Source organism: Oncorhynchus tshawytscha, unplaced genomic scaffold (assembly GCF_018296145.1).
Source record: "Oncorhynchus tshawytscha isolate Ot180627B unplaced genomic scaffold, Otsh_v2.0 Un_contig_4636_pilon_pilon, whole genome shotgun sequence".
In the NCBI taxonomy this organism is placed as follows: domain Eukaryota; kingdom Metazoa; phylum Chordata; class Actinopteri; order Salmoniformes; family Salmonidae; genus Oncorhynchus; species Oncorhynchus tshawytscha.
In genome coordinates, this window is record NW_024609272.1 from 133 (window position 1) to 22,500 (window position 22,368).

The 22,368-nt window shown below is 45.6% G+C and overlaps 1 protein-coding gene across 1 annotated transcript in view; it reads right to left on the reverse strand.

Moving 5' to 3' along the window:
* Positions 1-550: 550 nt before the first annotated feature.
* smurf1 (SMAD specific E3 ubiquitin protein ligase 1) overlaps positions 551-22,368 on the reverse strand; it is a gene marked incomplete at its 3' end in the record, with an annotated part of 49,925 nt that continues 28,107 nt past the window's right edge. Inside the window, 9 exon segments of the mRNA XM_042314739.1 lie at positions 551-809; positions 1,279-1,457; positions 2,528-2,642; positions 10,951-11,054; positions 11,239-11,455; positions 12,975-13,139; positions 15,950-16,031; positions 17,981-18,210; positions 18,354-18,429. Of these exon segments, the coding sequence (XP_042170673.1) occupies positions 551-809; positions 1,279-1,457; positions 2,528-2,642; positions 10,951-11,054; positions 11,239-11,455; positions 12,975-13,139; positions 15,950-16,031; positions 17,981-18,210; positions 18,354-18,429 (1,427 nt within the window).

Genomic DNA, 22,368 nt, shown 5'->3' on the forward strand with positions numbered 1-22,368 from the left:
AGGACTACCTGACATGATGACTCCATGCTGTCCCCAGTCCACCTGGCCATGCTGCTGCTCCAGTTTCAACTTCCACCTGACTGTGCTGCTGCTCCAGTTTCAACTGTTCTGCCTTATTATTATTCGACCATGCTGGTCATTTATGAACATTTGAACATCTTGGCCATGTTCTGTTATAATCTCCACCCGGCACAGCCAGAAGAGGACTGGCCACCCCACATAGCCTGGTTCCTCTCTAGGTTTCTTCCTAGGTTTTGGCCTTTCTAGGGAGTTTTTCCTAGCCACCGTGCTTCTACACCTGCATTGCTTGCTGTTTGGGGTTTTAGGCTGGGTTTCTGTACAGCACTTTGAGATATCAGCTGATGTACGAAGGGCTATATAAATAAATTTGATTTGATTTGATTTGATAACAGACAGGTACAACATACAGACAGGTACAACAGACAGACAGGTATAACAGACAGACAGGTATAACAGACAGGTATAACAGACAGGTATAACAGACAGGTATAACAGACAGGTATAACAGACAGGTATAACAGACAGGTACCTCCAGCTCCTTGTGGTCAAATGGTTTGAGGAGGTGTTGAGGAATCAGTTGGCTGAATCCTTTCTGCAGAGCTAAGAACTGAGCCTCGATCCCCCTCATAAACCTCCAGGTGACATAAAGCTTCACGTACTCCTTCTTGTTGTCCTCGGTTACCGGGAGGTTCTGACCGTTGGGTTTCAGCTCATGTTGAAGGAACTTCCCGAAGGCACTGTGTTCCACGCAGAACGTATGATCTAGAACCGACGAGATGTCATTCTCCCTACACACACACACACACACACACACACCACACACACACACACACAGATAACATTGTAATACCCAGAAACGAAGAGACACTGCTGGCACAAAGCTAGTGTAATTCCTAGTGTGTGGTACTCACAGTATCCAGACTCGTGTCTAGTCCAGGATCAGTAAGGCTAGTGTAATTCCTAGTGTGTGGTACTCACAGTATCCAGACTCGTGTCTAGTCCAGGATCAGTAAAGCTAGTGTAATTCCTAGTGTGTGGTACTCACAGTATCCAGACCAGACACGTGTCTAGTCCAGGATCAGTAAAACTAGTGTAATGCCTAGTGTGTGGTATTCACGGTATCCAGACTCTTGTGTAGTCCAGGGTCAGTAAAGTTAGAGTAATTACTAGTGTGTGTGTGTGGTACTCACAGTATCCAAACTCTTGTCTAGTCCAGGGTCAGTAAAGCTAGTGTAATTACTAGTGTGTGGTACTCACAGTATCCAGACCAGACTCTTGTGAAGTTCAGGATCAGTGGTCTCCAGGTCTTGTAGCATAATAGGTTTCCCCAGCAGCTGCTTGTAGAAGGGCAGGGTGAAGCCTCCGTTGATATAGTGACTATGGAACACTGCCAGGCCCATCACACGACCCACAAAGTGGAAATACGACAGGTGGTCCTATACACACACCATCATCATCATCATCATCATCACCAGTACTCACAGGGTTGATCTGTAGTGTGTACTCAAAAGGGTTGATCTGTAGTGTGTGTACTCACAGGGTTGATCTGTAGTGTGTACTCACAGGGTTTATAGAGGAGTAGGGGTTGATCTGTAATGTGTGTACTCACAGGGTTGATCTGTAGTGTGTGTACTCACAGGGTTTATAGAGGAGTAGGGGTTGATCTGTAATGTGTGTACTCACAGGGTTGATCTGTAGTGTGTGTACTCACAGGGTTTATAGAGGAGTCAGGGTTGATCTGTAATGTGTGTACTCACAGGGTTGATCTGTAGTGTGTGTACTCACAGGGTTTATAGAGGAGTCAGGGTTGATCTGTAATGTGTGTACTCACAGGGTTGATCTGTAGTGTGTGTACTCACAGGGGATAGGGGTTGATCTGTAATGTGTGTACTCACAGGGTTGATCTGTAGTGTGTGTACTCACAGGGTTTATAGAGGAGTAGGGGTTGATCTGTAATGTGTGTACTCAGGGTTGATCTGTAGTGTGTGTGTACTCACAGGGTTGATCTGTAGTGTACTCACAGGGTTGATCTGTAGTGTGTGTACTCACAGGGTTGATAGAGGAGTCAGGGTTGATCTGTATGTGTGTACTCACAGGGTTGATCTGTAGTGTGTGTACTCACAGGGTTTATAGAGGAGTAGGGGTTGATCTGTAATGTGTGTACTCACAGGGTTGATCTGTAGTGTGTGTACTCACAGGGTTTATAGAGGAGTAGGGTTGATCTGTAATGTGTGTACTCACAGGGTTGATCTGTAGTGTGTGTACTCACAGGGTTTATAGAGGAGTAGGGGTTGATCTGTAATGTGTGTACTCACAGGGTTGATCTCAGTGATCTGTAGTGTGTGTGTACTCACAGGGTTGATCTGTAGTGTGTGTGTACTCACAGGGTTGATCTGTAGTGTGTGTGTACTCACAGGGTTGATCTGTAGTGTGTGTGTACTCACAGGGTTGATCTGTAGTGTGTGTGTACTCACAGGGTTGATCTGTAATGTGTGTGTGTACTCACAGGGTTGATAGAGGAGTCAGGGTTGATCTGTAGTGTGTAAATGTTGTCTGTTGAGTACTGGAACAGGCCGTGGAACGGGTTCAACATCTCATGGCACAGCAGGTACAGCCACTCCCTGTATAACCCGAATACAATGTTACCACAGCAGGTACAGCCACTCCCTGTATAACCTGAATACAATGTTACCACAGCAGGTACAGCCAATCCCTGTATAACCTTAATACAACATTATTACAACGTTACCACAGCAGGTACAGCCACTCCCTGTATAACCCGAATACAATGTTACCACAGCAGGTACAGCCACTCCCTGTATAACCTGAATACAATGTTACCACAGCAGGTACAGCCACTCCCTGTATAACCTGAATACAACATTATTACAACGTTACCACAGCAGGTACAGCCACTCCCTGTATAACCATAATACAACATTATTACAATGTTACCACAGCAGGTACAGCCACTCCCTGTATAACCATAATACAACGTTACCACAGCAGGTACAGCCACTCCCTGTATAACCATAATACAACGTTACCACAGCAGGAACAGCCACTCCCTGTATAACCTTAATACAACATTATTACAACGTTACCACAGCAGGTACAGCCACTCCCTGTATAACCATAATACAACATTATTACAATGTTACCACAGCAGGTACAGCCACTCCCTGTATAACCATAATACAACGTTACCACAGCAGGTACAGCCACTCCCTGTATAACCTGAATACAATGTTACCACAGCAGGTACAGCCACTCCCTGTATAACCATAATACAATGTTACCACAGCAGGTACAGCCACTCCCTGTATAACCACAATACAACGTTACCACAGCAGGTACAGCCACTCCCTGTATAACCACAATACAATGTTACCACAGCAGGTACAGCAACTCCCTGTATAACCATAATACAACGTTACCACAGCAGGTACAGCCACTCCCTGTATAACCACAATACAATGTTACCACAGCAAGTACAGCCACTCCCTGTATAACCATAATACAATGTTACCACAGCAGGTACAGCCACTCCCTGTATAATAAACAGCGTTATTACAACGTTACCACAGCAGGTACAGCCACTCCTGTATAACCACAATACAACGTTACCACAGCAGGTACAGCCACTCCCTGTATAACCACAATACAACGTTACCACAGCAGGTACAGCCACTCCCTGTATAACCACAATAAAATGTTACCACAGCAGGTACAGCCACTCCCTGTATAACCATAATACAACATTATTACAATGTTACCACAGCAGGTACAGCCACTCCCTGTATAACCACAATACAATGTTACCACAGCAGGTACAGCCACTCCCTGCATAACCATAATACAACGTTACCACAGCAGGTACAGCCACTCCCTGTATAACCACAATACAATGTTACCACAGCAAGTACAGCCACTCCCTGTATAACCATAATACAATGTTACCACAGCAGGTACAGCCACTCCCTGTATAACCTTAATACAACGTTATTACAACGTTACCACAGCAGGTACAGCCACTCCCTGTATAACCACAATACAACGTTACCACAGCAGGTACAGCCACTCCCTGTATAACCACAATACAATGTTACCACAGCAGGTACAGCCACTCCCTGTATAACCATAACACAACATTATTACAATGTTACCACAGCAGGTACAGCCACTCTCTGTATAACCTTAATACAATGTTACCACAGCAGGTACAGCCACTCCCTGTATAACCATAATACAACGTTACCACAGCAGGTACAGCCACTCCCTGTATAACCTTAATACAATGTTACCACAGCAGGTACAGCCCCTCCCTGTATAACCATGCTACAACGTTACCACAGCAGGTACAGCCACTCCCTGTATAACCATAATACAATGTTACCACAGCAGGTACAGCCACTCCCTGTATAACCTTAATACAACGTTATTACAACGTTACCACAGCAGGTACAGCCACTCCCTGTATAACCATAATATAATGTTATTACAATGTTATTACAATGTTACCACAGCAGGAACAGCCACTCCCTGTATAACCATAATACAACATTATTACAATGTTACCACAGCAGGAACAGCCACTCCCTGTATAACCATAATACAACATTATTACAATGTTACCACAGCAGGTACAGCCACTCCCTGTATAACCACAATACAATGTTACCACAGCAGGTACAGTCACTCCCTGTATAACCATAATACAACGTTACCACAGCAGGTACAGCCACTCCCTGTATAACCACAATACAATGTTACCACAGCAGGTACAGCCACTCCCTGTATAACCATAATACAACGTTACCACAGCAGGTACAGCCACTCCCTGTATAACCACAATACAATGTTACCACAGCAAGTACAGCCACTCCCTGTATAACCATAATACAATGTTACCACAGCAGGTACAGCCACTCCCTGTATAACCTTAATACAACGTTATTACAACGTTACCACAGCAGGTACAGCCACTCCCTGTATAACCACAATACAACGTTACCACAGCAGGTACAGCCACTCCCTGTATAACCACAATACAACGTTACCACAGCAGGTACAGCCACTCCCTGTATAACCACAATAAAATGTTACCACAGCAGGTACAGCCACTCCCTGTATAACCATAATACAACATTATTACAATGTTACCACAGCAGGTACAGCCACTCCCTGTATAACCACAATACAACGTTACCACAGCAGGTACAGCCACTCCCTGTATAACCACAATACAACGTTACCACAGCAGGTACAGCCACTCCCTGTATAACCACAATAAAATGTTACCACAGCAGGTACAGCCACTCCCTGTATAACCATAATACAACATTATTACAATGTTACCACAGCAGGTACAGCCACTCCCTGTATAACCACAATACAATGTTACCACAGCAGGTACAGCCACTCCCTGCATAACCATAATACAACGTTACCACAGCAGGTACAGCCACTCCCTGTATAACCACAATACAATGTCACCACAGCAAGTACAGCCACTCCCTGTATAACCATAATACAATGTTACCACAGCAGGTACAGCCACTCCCTGTATAACCTTAATACAACGTTATTACAACGTTACCACAGCAGGTACAGCCACTCCCTGTATAACCACAATACAACGTTACCACAGCAGGTACAGCCACTCCCTGTATAACCACAATACAATGTTACCACAGCAGGTACAGCCACTCCCTGTATAACCATAATACAATGTTACCACAGCAGGTACAGCCACTCCCTGTATAACCTTAATACAACGTTATTACAACGTTACCACAGCAGGTACAGCCACTCCCTGTATAACCACAATACAATGTTACCACAGCAGGTACAGCCACTCCCTGTATAACCACAATACAATGTTACCACAGCAGGTACAGCCACTCCCTGTATAACCATAACACAACATTATTACAATGTTACCACAGCAGGTACAGCCACTCCCTGTATAACCATAATACAATGTTACCACAGCAGGTACAGCCACTCCCTGTATAACCATAATACAATGTTACCACAGCAGGTACAGCCACTCCCTGTATAACCTTAATACAATGTTACCACAGCAGGTACAGCCCCTCCTGTATAACCATGATACAACGTTACCACAGCAGGTACAGCCACTCCCTGTATAACCATAATACAATACATGTTATTACAGCCACTCCCTGTTATTACAATACAACGTTACCACAGCAGGAACAGCCACCCCTGTATAACCATAATATAACATTATTACAATGTTATTACAATGTTACCACAGCAGGAACAGCCACTCCCTGTATAACCATAATACAACATTATTACAATGTTACCACAGCAGGAACAGCCACTCCCTGTATAACCATAATACAACATTATTACAATGTTACCACAGCAGGTACAGCCACTCCCTGTATAACCACAATACAATGTTACCACAGCAGGTACAGCCACTCCCTGTATAACCATAATACAACGTTACCACAGCAGGTACAGCCACTCCCTGTATAACCACAATACAATGTTACCACAGCAGGTACAGCCACTCCCTGTATAACCATAATACAATGTTACCACAGCAGGTACAGCCACTCCCTGTATAACCATAATACAACGTTACCACAGCAGGTACAGTCCCTCCCTGAATAACCATAATACAATGTTATTACAATGTTATCTCAGCAGGTACATGTTTGACTAATGGTGTTTCTGCACCAATCAAGAGACTGGTGTTTGACTAGCCGTGTTTCTGCACCTAGCAAGAGACTGGTGTTTCTGCACCTAGCAAGAGACTGGTGTTTCTGCACCTAGCAAGAGACTGGTGTTTCTGCACCTAGCAAGAGAGACTGTGTGTTTCTGCACCTAGCAAGAGACTGGTGTTTCTGCACCTAGCAAGAGACTGGTGTTTCTGCACCTAGCAAGAGACTGGTGTTTCTGCACCTAGCAAGAGACTGGTGTTTCTGCACCTAGCAAGAGACTGGTGTTTCTGCACCTAGCAAGAGACTGGTGTTTGTGTGTTTCTGCACCTAGCAAGAGACTGGTGTTTCTGCACCTAGCAAGAGACTGGTGTTTCTGCACCTAGCAAAGAGACTGGTGTTTCTGCACCTAGCAAGAGACTGGTGTTTCTGCACCTAGCAAGAGACTGGTGTTTCTGCACCTAGCAAGAGACTGGTGTTTCTGCACCTAGCAAGAGACTGGTGTTTCTGCACCTAGCAAGAGACTGGTGTTTCTGCACCTAGCAAGAGACTGGTGTTTGACTAGCTGTGTTTCTGTGATGGCAGAGTTTGCACAACAACAAAAAATACCCATGTGATTCATACAAATAATCCAATGGTTCTCAGGTCAGACTACAGGTCAGACTACAGGTCAGACTACAGGTCAGACTACGGGTCAGACTACGGGTCAGACACGGGTCAGACTACAGGTCAGACTACAGGTCAGACTACGGGTCAGACTACGGGTCAGGTCGGGTCAGACTACGGGTCAGACTACGGGCCAGACTACGGGGGTCAGACTACGGGTCAGACTACGGGTCAGACAGGTCACGGGTCAGACTACGGGGTCAGACTACAGGTCAGACTACAGGTCACGGGTCAGACGGGTCAGAACGGGTCAGACAGGTCAGACGGGTCAGACAGGTCAGACTACAGGTCAGACAGACTACAGGTCAGACAGGTCAGACTACTACGGGTCAGACTACGGGTCAGACTACGGGTCAGACTACAGGTCAGACTACGGGGTCAGACTACGGGTCAGACTACGGGTCAGACGGGTCAGACTACGGGTCAGACTACAGGGTCAGACTACAGGTCAGACGGGTCAGACTACGGGTCAGACTACGGGTCAGACTACGGGTCAGACTACGGGTCAGACTACAGGTCAGACTACAGGTCAGACTACGGGTCAGACTACGGGTCAGACTACGGGTCAGACTACGGGTCAGACTACAGGTCAGACTACAGGTCAGACTACAGGTCAGACTACAGGGTCAGACTACAGGTCAGACTACAGGTCAGACTACGGGTCAGACTACAGGTCAGACTACGGGTCAGACTACAGGTCAGACTACAGGTCAGACTACAGGTCAGACTACAGGTCAGACTCACAGGTCAGACTACATTGCCGTTAACATTTAATTGGGAAGGTTTTATGGAAAAGCCTGTAGAAAGAGTTGTTCTGGCATAGCTAACTGGCTAAACACGAGCCACTTTAAACTATACCACTTTATGTTTACATGCCCTACATTACTCATCTCACATGTTTCTACTGTACTCGATACCAGCTACTGTATCTTGCCTATGCCGTTCTGTACCATCACTCATTCATATATCTTTATGTACATATTCTTCATCCCTTTACACTTGTGTGCATAAGGTAGTAGTTTTGGAATTGTTAGGTTAAATTACCCGTTGGTTATTACTGCAATGTTGGAACTAGAAGCACAAGCATTTCGCTACACTCGCATTAACATCTGCTAACCATGTGTATGTGACAAATACATTTGATTTGAAACAACGTGGTCGACAGGGATTCCCTTGCCCAGCTAACTGGCTAAACAACGTGGTAGACAGGGCCTCCCATGACCAGCTAACTGGCTAAACAACGTGGTCGACAGGGCCTCCCATGACCAGCTAAACAACGTGGTAGACAGGGACTCCCATGCCCAGCTAACTGGCTAAACAACGTGGTCGACAGGGATTCCCAGGCCCAGCTAACTGGCTAAACAATGTGGTAGACAGGGATTCCCATGCCCAGCTAAACAATGTGGTAGACAGGGACTCCCATGCCCAGCTAAACAACGTGGTAGACAGGAATTCCCCATCTAACTGGCTAAACAACATGGTAGACAGGGACTCCCATGCCCAGCTAAACAACGTGGTAGACAGGGACTCCCATGCCCAGCTAACCGGCTAAACAACGTGGTAGACAGGGGTTCCCATGCCCAGCTAACTGGCTTAACAAAGTGGTAGACAGGGACTCCCATGCCCAGCTAAACAACGTGGTAGACAGGGACTCCCATGCCCAGCTAAACAACGTGGTAGACAGGGACTCCCATGCCCAGCTAAACAACGTGGTAGGTGGGGCTCCCATGCCCAGCTAACTGGCTAAACAACGTGGTAGACAGGGATTCCCATGCCCAGTTAAACAACGTGGTAGGTGGGGCTCCCATGCCCAGCTAACTGGCTAAACAACGTGGTCGACAGGGATTCCATGCCCAGCTAAACAACGTGGTAGGTGGGGCTCCCATGCCCAGCTAACTGGCTAAACAACGTGGTCGACAGGGATTCCCATGCCCAGTTAAACAACGTGGTAGGTGGGGCTCCCATGCCCAGCTAACTGGCTAAACAACGTGGTCGACAGGGATTCCATGCCCAGCTAAACAACGTGGTAGGTGGGGCTCCCATGCCCAGCTAACTGGCTAAACAACGTGGTCGACAGGGATTCCATGCCCAGCTAAACAACGTGGTAGGTGGGGCTCCCATGCCCAGCTAACTGGCTAAACAATGTGGTAGACAGGGATTCCCATGCCCAGCTAACTGGCTAAACAATGTGGTAGACAGGGACTCCCATGCCCAGCTAAACAACGTGGTAGACAGGGACTCCCCAGCTAACTGGCTAAACAACGTGGTAGACAGGGACTCCCCAGCTAACTGGCTAAACAACGTGGTAGACAGGGACTCCCCAGCTAACTGGCTAAACAACGTGGTAGACAGGGACTCCCCAGCTAACTGGCTAAACAACGTGGTAGACAGGGATTCCCCAGCTAACTGGCTAAACAACGTGGTAGACAGGGGATCCCATGACCAGCTAACTGGCTAAACAACGTGGTAGACAGGGGATCCCATGACCAGCTAAACAACGTGGGAGACAGGGGATCCCATGACCAGCTAACTGGCTAAACAACGTGGTAGGCATGGATTCCCATGACCAGCTAAACAACGTGGTAGACAGGGACTCCCTTGCCCAGCTAAACAACGTGGTAGGTGGGGCTCCCATGCCCAGCTAAACAAACTGGCTAAACAACGTGGTCGACAGGGATTCCCATGCCCAGTTAAACAACGTGGTAGGTGGGGCTCCCATGCCCAGCTAACTGGCTAAACAACGTGGTCGACAGGGATTCCATGCCCAGCTAAACAACGTGGTAGGTGGGGCTCCCATGCCCAGCTAACTGGCTAAACAACGTGGTAGACCGGGACTTCCATGCCCAGCTAAACAACGTGGTAGGTGGGGCTCCCATGCCCAGCTAAACAACGTGGTAGACAGGGACTCCCATGACCAGCTAAACAATGTGGTAGACAGGGACTCCCATGCCCAGCTAACTGGCTAAACAACGTGGTAGACAGGGACTCCCATGACCAGCTAACTGGCTAAACAACGTGGTAGACAGGGACTCCCCATGCCCAGCTAAACAACGTGGTAGACAGGGACTCCCATGCCCAGCTAAACAACGTGGTAGACAGGGACTCCCATGCTCAGCTAAACAATGTGGTAGACAGGGACTCCCCAGCTAACTGGCTAAACAACGTGGTAGACAGGGATTCCCATGCCCAGCTAACTAGCTAAACAACGTGGTAGACAGGGATTCCCATGCCCAGCTAAACAATGTGGTAGACAGGGACTTCCATGCCGTGACTTCTTCAGAAAGTTGCAGGAAATACAAATCACTGATTCACCTTTTATATTCTTTAGAGAAACATGTGGCTTTGGATCAAAATGATACAAAATGTTCCCAAATGCCAACGTGGCTGGTGGAAGACATTCTCACCTGCCAATGCCTTCTGGGTGGTGGGTGTTAATTTCCCACCCTGCACACAGCAGGTATGGGCACCCGCCATGACCAGAAAACAACGTCATCACAAACCACAACGTCATCACAACGTCATCACAACGTAACCACAATCCAACGTTAGTACAACAGACTGTCACCTTGCCACTCCTCCGTAGTCCAGTCCTTCCTCTCCTCTAAACTTCACCATCAGTCGTTTCTTCAGATCCTTGGGTCTCATCTTCATGATCTGACGATAAGACTCCTACACACGCACACACAATTAAAGAAAATATAACCTGAAGAAAAATCCATCTTGTATTGTGTAGGCATGCCTATAAAAGTAAAGGTGGGTATGTGTGAGTCTCTCTGTGTGTGTGTGTGTGTGTGTGTGTGTGTGTGTGTGTGTGTGTGTGTGTGTGTGTGTGTGTGTGTGTGTATGTACATACCTCAAAGATCTCGTCTCGTGAGACCTCTATGCGACAGTGTCCGGCCTGTGGTTGCTGTAGTGACAGCTCGTGTCGGAGCAGCTTCAGTTTGTGGACCAGGTCTCTCTCATAACGCAGTGTCACCTCCCCTTCTCCTCCCTCCTCCCCCCCCACCTCCATCTCTCTCCCGCCTCCCCCACCCAGTGGCTGAGACGAATCCTTCACCTGGGAGTGTTGGCTGGAGAAACACAGTGGATTTGTCCCCTTTCTGATTTTTACATATCTTTGATACTGAATGTTATCGGATATTCAACCAAAACCTAATATTAGATAAAGGGAACCTGAGTTTACAAATAACAAACACATTTATTTATTTAACAAAGTTTTGTAACACCAAATTCCTGTTTCAAAAAAGTATTGCCCCCTTTCACTCAATAACTGGATGAGTTAAAAGAATGTTCTGTAGACAGATGAGCTAAAAGAATGTTCTATAGACAGATGAGTTAAAAGAATGTTCTATAGACAGATGAGTTAAAAGAATGTTCTATAGACAGATGAGCTAAAAGAATGTTCTATAGACAGATGAGTTAAAAGAATGTTCTATAGACAGATGAGTTAAAAGAATGTTCTATAGACAGATGAGTTAAAAGAATGTTCTGTAGACAGATGAGTTAAAAGAATGTTCTATAGACAGATGAGTTAAAAGAATGTTCTATAGACAGATGAGCTTAAAAGAATGTTCTATAGACAGATGAGTTAAAAGAATGTTCTGTAGACAGATGAGTTAAAAGAATGTTCTATAGACAGATGAGTTAAAAGAATGTTCTATAGACAGATGAGTTAAAAGAATGTTCTGTAGACAGATGAGCTAAAAGAATGTTCTATAGACAGATGAGCAAAAGAATGTTCTATAGACAGATGAGTTAAAAGAATGTTCTATAGACAGATGAGTTAAAAGAATGTTCTATAGACAGATGAGTTAAAAGAATGTTCTATAGACAGATGAGCTAAAAGAATGTTCTATAGACAGATGAGCTAAAAGAATGTTCTATAGACAGATGAGCTAAAAGAATGTTCTATAGACAGATGAGTTAAAAGAATGTTCTATGGACAGATGAATGTTGACAGATGAGTTAAAAGAATGTTCTATAGACAGATGAGCTAAAAGAATGTTCTATGGACAGATGAGCTAAAAGAATGTTCTATGGACAGATGAGCTAAAAGAATAACTCTTTGGACAGACATGGATCCCAAAAGCAACACATTTGATGTTTTGAATGTCCTAGTCAAAGTCCAAACCTAATCCCAATGGAGATGTTGGAATGGCCTAGTCCAAGTCCAAACCTAATCCCAATGGAGATGTTGGAATGGCCTAGTCAAAGTCCAAACCTAATCCCAATGGAGATGTTGGAATGGCCTAGTCAAAGTCCAAACCTAATCCCAACTGAGATGTTGGAATGGCCTAGTCAAAGTCCAAACCTAATCCCAACTGAGATGTTGGAATGGCCTAGTCAAAGTCCAAACCTAATCCCAATGGAGATGTTGGAATGGTCTAGTCAAAGTCCAAACCTAATCCCAACTGAGATGTTGGAATGGCCTAGTCAAAGTCCAAACCTAATCCCAACTGAGATGGGGTATAGACAGATGAGTTGCAGCTAAAGGTGGCAAAACCAGTTATTGAGTGTAAGGGGGCGATAACTTTTCACATAGTGGCATTGGGTGTTACATAACCATGTTTATGAAATAAATTAAATAACTGTGTGTGTACAAGTGTACCTGATGATGGTGTGTAGCCGGGGTCAGTGAACTGCGTTGTTCGGTTGTTGTGATCCACAAAGTAGATCCGTCCCGACACCGTGCTCCTCACCTCCCAGCCGGCCGGCAGCGGACCCAACTCCTCATAGCTCACACTGGCCAGGTCCCTGGACCAATCACAACACACCATACTATCAGGGCCCTGGACCAATCACAATACACCTTTCTGAGCTCTACACCAATCACAACACACCTTACTGAGTTCTACACCAATCAAAACACACTTTACTGAGCTCTACACCAATCAAAACACACCTAACTGAGCTCTAAACCAATCACAACACACCTTACTGAGCTCTAAACCAATCACAACACACCTTACTGAGCTCTAGGCCTTCCAACGGGATGCGTTCCAATTCAGGTAAGGTGGTATAGGGTTGAGGTAGTTGGGGAGGTAGGATAGATGGAGAGGTAGGGGGTGTTAGAATAGAGGGGAGGATAGTAAGGGTAGAGGGTAGGATAGTGAGGGTAGAGGGAAGGATAGTGAGGGTAGATGGGTAGGATAGTGAGGGTAGGATAGTGAGGGTAGAGGATAGGATAGTAAGGGTAGAGGGTTGTATAGGAAGGGTAGAGGGTAGGTAGTAAGGGTAGAGGGTAGGATGGTAAGGGTAGAGGGTAGGATAGTAAGGGAGAGGGTAGGATCGTAAGGGTAGAGGGTAGGATCGTCAAGGGTAGAGGGTAGGATCGTAAGGGTAATGAGGGTAGTATAGTAAGGGTAGAGGGTAGGGTAGTAATGGTAGGATAGTAAGGGTAATGAGGGTAGGATGGTGAGGGTAGAGGGTAGTATTAAGTAGGGTAAAGAGGGTAGGATAGTAAGGGTAGAGGGTAGGATAGTAAGGGTAGAGGGTAGGATAGTAAGGGTCACCTCCCAGAGGGTAGGATAGTAACTGGGGTAGTATAGTAAGGGTAGAGGGTAGTATAGTAAGGGTAGAGGGTAGGATAGTAAGGGTAGAGGGTAGGATATAGTAAGGGTAATGAGGGTAGTATAGTAAGGGTAGGATAGTAAGGGTAGAGGGTAGGATAGTGAGGATAGGATAGCACGGGTAGAAGGTAGTATAGTAAGGGTTAGAGGGTAGGATAGTAAGGGTAGGATGGTAAGGGTAGAGGGTAGTATAGTAAGGGTAGAGGGTAGGATAGTAAGGGTAGGGTAGTAAGGGTAGAGGGTAGTAGAGTAAGGGTAGAGGGTAGGATAGTAAGGGTAGAGGGTAGGATAGTAAGGGTAGAGGGTAGGATAGTAAGGGTAGAGGGTAGGATAGTAAGGGTAGAGGGTAGGATAGTAAGGGTAGTATAGTAAGGGTAGAGGGTAGTATAGTAAGGGTAGAGGGTAGGATAGTAAGGGTAGAGGGTAGGATAGTAAGGGTAATGAGGGTAGTATAGTAAGGGTAGGATGGTAAGGGTAGAGGGTAGGATAGTGAGGATAGGATAGCACGGGTAGAAGGTAGTATAGTAAGGGTTAGAGGGTAGGATAGTAAGGGTAGGATGGATAGTAAGGGTAGAGGGTAGTATAGTAAGGGTAGAGGGTAGGATAGTAAGGGTAGGGATAGTAAGGGTAGAGGGTAGTAGAGTAAGGGTAGAGGGTAGGATAGTAAGGGTAGAGGGTAGGATAGTAGGGTAAGGGTAGAGGGTAGTATAGTAAGGGTAGAGGGTAGGATAGTAAGGGTAGAGGGTAGGATAGTAAGGGTAGAGGGTAGTATAGTAAGGGTAGAGGGTAGGATAGTAAGGGTAGGATAGTAAGGGTAGAGGGTAGTATAGTAAGGGTAGAGGGTAGGATAGTAAGGGTAGAGGGTAGGATAGTAAGGGTAATGAGGGTAGTATAGTAAGGGTAGGATAGTAAGGGTAGTATAGTAAGGGTAGAGGGTAGGATAGTAAGGGTAGAGGGTAGTATAGTAAGGGTAATGAGGGTAGTATAGTAAGGGTAGGATGGTAAGGGTAGAGGGTAGGATAGTGAGGATAGGATAGCACGGGTAGAAGGTAGTATAGTAAGGGTTAGAGGGTAGGATAGTAAGGGTAGAGGGTAGGATAGTAAGGGTAGGATAGTAAGGGTAGAGGGTAGTATAGTAAGGGTAGAGGGTAGGATAGTAAGGGTAGAGGGTAGTATAGTAAGGGTAGAGGGTAGTATAGTAAGGGTATAGGGTAGGATAGTAAGGGTAGAGGGTAGTATAGTAAGGGTAGAGGGTAGTATAGTAAGGGTATAGGGTAGGATAGTAAGGGTAGAGGGTGGTATAGTAAGGGTAGAGGGTAGGATAGTAAGGGTAGGATAGTAAGGGTAGAGGGTAGTATAGTAAGGGTAGAGGGTAGGATAGTAAGGGTAGAGGGTAGTATAGTAAGGGTAGAGGGTAGTATAGTAAGGGTAGAGGGTAGTATAGTAAGGGTATAGGGTAGGATAGTAAGGGTATAGGGTAGGATAGTAAGGGTAGAGGGTAGAATAGGAAGGGTAGAGGGTAGGTAGTAAGGGTAGAGGGTAGTATAGTGAGGGTAGGATAGTAAGGGTAGAGGGTAGGATGGTGAGGGTAGAGGGTAGGATGGTGAGGGTCGAGGGTAGGATAGGAAGGGTAGGATAGTAAGGGTAGAGGGTAGGATAGTAAGGGTAGAGGGTAGGATGGTGAGGGTCGAGGGTAGGATAGTGAGGATAGGATAGGAAGGGTAGAGGGTAGGTAGTAAGTGTAGAGGGTAGGATAGTAAGGGTAGAGGGTAGGATGGTGAGGGTCGAGGGTAGGATAGTAAGGGTAGAGGGTAGGATAGGAAGGGTAGAGGGTAGGTAGTAAGGGTAGAGCGTAGTATAGTGAGGGTAGAGGGTAGGATGGTGAGGGTCGAGGGTAGGATATGGAGGATAGGATAGGATAGGAAGGGTAGAGGGTAGGTAGTAAGGGTAGAGGGTAGTAGGTAGACGGCTGGCTGTATGGTGGGCGTGTATTACCTGGGTATGCGTGGGTCATGCCAGGTGCTGACTCCCGTCTGTGTGTGAAGAAAATACACCTGTCCCTGCAGGGTAGGATGCGCTGAGGGTAACACACACACATCATACAGAAAGGTCACACAACACACACACGTTGGACACAAACACACACTAGGGATAATAGTATCTACTCTAGTATCTAGTCTCTACTGCTGCAGCTGTTGAGATGGGGAGCAGAGTGCAGCGATAGGTCAACTCAGCTACAGAGACCAGCTAACCTGTAAACAGCCAAGACCAGCTAACCTGTAAACAGCCAAGACCAGCTAACCTGTAAACAGCCAAGACCAGCTAACCTGTAAACAGCCAAGACCAGCTAACCTGTAAACAGCCAAGACCAGCTAACCTGTAAACCAGCCAAGACCAGCTAACCTGTAAAACAGCCAAGACCAGCTAACCTGTAAAACAGCCAAGACCAGCTAACCTGTAAAACAGCCAAGACCAGCTAACCTGTAAAACAGCCAAGACCAGCTAACTTGTAAACAGCCAAGACCAGCTAACTTGTAAACAGCCAAGACCAGCTAACCTGTAAACAGCCAAGACCAGCTAACCTGTAAAACAGCCAAGACCAGCTAACCTGTAAAACAGCCAAGACCAGCTAACCTGTAAACAGCCAAGACCAGCTAACCTGTAAAACAGCCAAGACCAGCTAACCTGTAAAAACAGCCAAGACCAGCTAACCTGTAAACAGCCAAGACCAGCTAACCTGTAAAACAGCCAAGACCAGCTAACCTGTAAACAGCCAAGACCAGCTAACCTGTAAACAGCCAAGACCAGCTAACCTGTAAACAGCCAAGACCAGCTAACCTGTAAAACAGCCAAGACCAGCTAACCTGTAAAACAGCCAAGACCAGCTAACCTGTAAAACAGCCAAGACCAGCTAACTTGTAAACAGCCAAGACCAGCTAACTGTAAACAGCCAAGACCAGCTAACCTGTAAACAGCCAAGACCAGCTAACCTGTAAAACAGCCAAGACCAGCTAACCTGTAAAACAGCCAAGACCAGCTAACTTGTCAGAAAACAGCCAAGACCAGCTAACTTGTAAACAGCCAAGACCAGCTAACCTGTAAACAGCCAAGACCAGCTAACCTGTAAACAGCCAAGACCAGCTAACCTGTAAAACAGCCAAGACCAGCTAACCTGTAAAACAGCCAAGACCAGCTAACCTGTAGCAGCCAAGACCAGCTAACCTGTAGCAGCCAAGACCAGCTAACCTGTAAACAGCCAAGACCAGCTAACCTGTAAACAGTCAAGACCAGCTAACCTGTAAACAGCCAAGACAAGCTAACCTGTAAACAGCCAAGACCAGCTAACCTGTAAAACAGCCAAGACCAGCTAACCTGTAGCAGCCAAGACCAGCTAACCTGTAGCAGCCAAGACCACTAACCTGCAGCCCTGGTTCCCCATCCAATAACACATCACCTGGCCAGAGAAGCTAGCCAGGCACCTGGCCCATGGTCTTTCTCCACAACCCCATTCAGAATAAACAGCCACCTGTTGGTCAATAACACACACCTGGTCAATAACACACACCTGGTCAATAACACACACCTGGCCCTGGTCAATAACACACACCTGGTCAATAACACACACCTGGCCCTGGTCAATAACACACACCTGGCCAATAACACACACCTGGTCAATAACACACACCTGGCCCTGGTCAATAACACACACCTGGCCAATAACACACACCTGGTCAATAACACACATCTGGCCCTGGTCAATAACACACACCTGGCCCTGGTCAATAACACACACCTGGCCCTGGTCAATAACACACACCTGGCCCTGGTCAATAACACACACCTGGTCAATAACACACACCTGGCCCTGGTCAATAACACACACCACCTGGTCAATAACACACACCTGGCCCTGGTCAATAACACACACCTGGCCCTGGTCAATAACACACACCTGGCCCTGGACAATAACACACACCTGGTCAATAACACACACCTGGCCCTGTACAATTTGTAAATAACACAAACTCTCTCCGTCTCTCTCACCGTATCCCTCAGGCAGATCAGGTGATTGGTTGCCATGTGGTCGGTTCTGAGGGGTGTGGGTGTGTCTTTGGGAATCCTGGCTTCTGATTCGCTGAGCCTGGAGCCGGTTCTCCTGGTTGGGTGAATCCGGTGGACAGGTCCCGCCCCCAGCGGCGCCCGTGGGGTCTGAGTATGGCAGCGGCTCCTCACTGAAACAGCTCTCAAACACAGGCCTACACACACACACACACACACACACACACACACACACACACACACACACAGTGAGAGAGCCCTCCAACACACACAGTGAGAGCCCTCCAACACACACAGTGAGAGAGCCCTCCAACACACACAACCACAGAAGGATCCTCACCCCTCATTCTCTAACAGTCCTCTACAGTCGACCACGGGTCCTCCGCTGCCCAAACCATCTCTGGTCTGGAGGCTCACTGGAAAACACAGTTAACACACATTACACACACAGTCTAGTACAGCTAACCTTGTGGGGACACACAATTCAGCCCCAATCAAAATCCTATTTCCCTAACCCGTACTCTTAACCTAACCTTAACATAAACCCTAACCCGTACTCTTACCCTAACCTTAACTTTAACCCAAACCCGTACTCTTAACCTAACCCTAACCCGTACTCTTAACCTAACCCGTACTCTTACCCTAACCCGTACTCTTACACTAACCTTAACTTAAACCCCAACCCGTACTCTTACCCTAACCTAACTTAACCCTAACCCGTACTCTTACCCTAACCTTAACTTTAACCCTAACCCGTACTCTTACACTAACCTTAACTTAAACCCTAACCCGTACTCTTACCCTAACCTTTAAACCCTAACCCGTACTCTTACCCTAACCCGTAACCTTAACCTTACCCGTACTCTTACCCTAACCTTAACCCAAACCCGTACTCTTACCCTAACCGTACTCTTACCCTAACCCGTACCCTTACCCTAACCTTAACATAAACCCTAACCCGTACTCTTACCCTAACCTTAACATAAACCCAAACCCGTACTCTTACCCTAACCCGTACCCTTACCCTAACCTTAACATAAACCCTAACCCATACTCTTAACCTGTCTTGGTCAGGGGGCGGTATTTTCACCTCCGGATGAAAAGCGTGCCCAAATTAAACTGCCTGCTACTCAGGCCCATAAGCTAGGATATGCATATAATTAGTAGATTTGGATAGAAAACACTCTAAAGTTTCCAAAACGGTGAAAATATAAGTAAGTGTAAGTATAACATAACTCATATGGCAGGCGAAAACCCGAGGAGAATCCAACCAGGAATTACTATTATTTTGAAAGGCTGTTTTTCCATTGAAAACCTATCCACTATACAGAGACTTAGGACCCAGTTCACGATCTCTATGGCTTCCTCAACATGTGACCAGTCTTTTGGCACGGTTTGAGGCTTTTACTCTGAAAAATGAGGGAGATACAGCACTTTCAATGAGAGGACAGTGGAAATTTCCAGACATTAACCAAGCACGTGATCGGGAACGCGCATTTCTTGTTTACCTTTTCCATTGATGAAGCTTTTGTCCGGTTGAAATATTATTGATTATTTATGACAAAAACAAACTGAGGATTAATTTTAAACATCGTTTGACATGTTTCTACTATCTTTTGTTGTACTTTTTGACTTTTCATCTTGGTTTTGAGAGCGCACATTGTGCCTTTGGATTTCTGAACTAAACGCACCAACAAAACGGAGTTATTTGGACATAAAGATTAACTTTATCAAACAAAACAAACATCTGTTGTCTAACATGGAGACCTGGGAGTGCCACCAGATGAAGATCATCAAGTAAGTGAGGTAAGTAAGTGATTATTTTTAATGCTTTTTCTGACTTTGGTGAAAATGGCTGTATGGGTTTCTGTGGCTAGGCGCTGACCTAACATAATCGCAAAGTGTGCTTTCGCCGTAAAGCCTTTTTGAAATCTGACACAGCGGTTGCACTAAGGAGAAGTTTCTTTATTCATATGTTTAACACTTGTATCTTTTATCAATGTTTATGATGAGTGTTTCTGTAATTTGATGTGGCTCTCTGCACTTTCACCAGATGTTTGTTTGAGACAATGCATTTCTGAACATAACACACCCATTTCAAATGAGGTTTTTGGACATAAAGATTAACTTTATCGAACAAAACACACATTTATTGTGTAAAATGAAGTCCTGTGAGTGCCATCTGATGAAGATCATCAAAGGTTAGTGATGAATTTAATTGCTATTTCTGACTTTTTAAATGCAAATGGCGTGTTAAAACAGTTTTGATGGCCATGCTTAAAAAAAGAGCTACTATTTTTATTTTCCAAATGGTAATTGATGAGCGCCTCCCATTCACTATTCAAGTGTACAGGCAACGGTAGGCAGGCTATTATGGAAACATGGAGGCAATTATTTTATAAAGTCTTCATAATAGGCCATTGAAACCAGCATTTCTCTCCTGTTTAATTGTTTTTCATATCAACTTTCTTTCACTGTCCAGAAGCCAATGGCACAATCCTAGTCACTTCTCGTTTCAGTTCGCTGCAGCTAGCGACTGGAACGAGCTGCAACAAACACTCAAACCGAATAGTTTTATCTCCATCTCTTCATTCAAAGACTCAATCATGGACACTCTTACTGGCAGTTGTCGCTGCTTAGCGTGATGTATTGTTGTGATGTATTGTTGTGATGTATTGTTGTGATGTATTGTTGTCTCTACCTTGTTGCCCGTTGTGCTGTTGTCTGTGCCCAATAATGTTTGTACTAGGGATGCAGGATATATCGGTAAACATATCGGAATCGGTCGATATTAGCTAAAAATGTAAACATCGGTATCGACCCGAAGTCTAGTTTAAAGCCGATGTCAAAGCTGACGTGCATACCTATATAACGTAGGTAGATGACGTGCATACCTATATAACGTAGGTAGATGACGTGCATACCTACATAACGTAGGTAGATGACGTGCATACCTACATAACGTAGGTAGATGACGTGCATACCTACATAACGTAGGTAGATGACGTGCATACCTATATAACGTAGGTAGATGACCTACATACCGTAGGTAGATGACGTGCATACCTACATAACGTAGGTAGATGATGTGCATACCTATATAACGTAGGTAGATGACCTACATACCGTAGGTAGATGACGTGCATACCTACATAACGTAGGTAGATGACGTGCATACCTATATAACGTAGGTAGATGACCTACATACCGTAGGTAGATGACGTGCATACCTACATAACGTAGGTAGATGATGTGCATACCTATATAACGTAGGTAGATGACCTACATACCGTAGGTAGATGACGTGCATACCTACATAACGTAGGTAGATGACGTGCATACCTATATAACGTAGGTAGATAACGTAGGTAGATGACGTGCATACCTACATAACGTAGGTAGATGACGTGCATACCGTATATAACGTAGGTAGATGACCTACATAACGTAGGTAGATGACGTGCATACCTACATAACGTAGGTAGATGACGTGCATACCTATATAACGTAGGTAGATAACCGTAGGTAGATGACGTGCATACCTATATAACGTAGGTACACAGCGTAATGATGCCATGTAAAATGTTGCACTACACGTGCAACACAGCGTTCCTAACCTAGCCCACAATGTCTGCTGTGTGGATCGAGCAGTCAACAAGTCAAACAGTCATTTGAAAGAGTAAGAACATTTCAGGTTTCTGTACAGCACTTTGAGATATCAGCTGATGTAAGAAGGGCTTTATAAATAAATTAGATTTGATTTTCAGCGAGACAACTCAAAGGTGAAATCCATAACACCAAGTGAATGGGATTCATTCACAAATCAACCGTTCTCTGTCGTAGAGGACGTTGACAATCAACCGTTCTCTGTCGTAGAGGACGTTGACAATCAACCGTTCTCTGTCGTAGAGGACGTTGACAATCAACCGTTCTCTGTCGTAGAGGACGTTGACAATCAACCGTTCTCTGTCGTAGAGGACGTTGACAATCAACCGTTCTCTGTCGTAGAGGACGTTGACAATCAACCGTTCTCTGTCGTAGAGGACGTTGACAATCAACCGTTCTCTGTCGTAGAGGACGTTGACAATCAACCGTTCTCTGTCGTAGAGGACGTTGACTTTAGCGACTGATCGAGCACCGATTCTGGGTTGTGCATCAGTGGTACATCATGTTCTCGTGTACAGTCGTGGCCAAAAGTTTTGAGAATGACACAAATATTAATTTCCACAAAGTTTGCTGCTTCAGTGTCTTTAGATATTTTTGTCAGATGTTACTATGGAATACTGAAGTATAATTACAAGCATTTCATAAGTGTCAAAGGCTTTTATTGACAGTTACATGAAGTTGATGCAAAG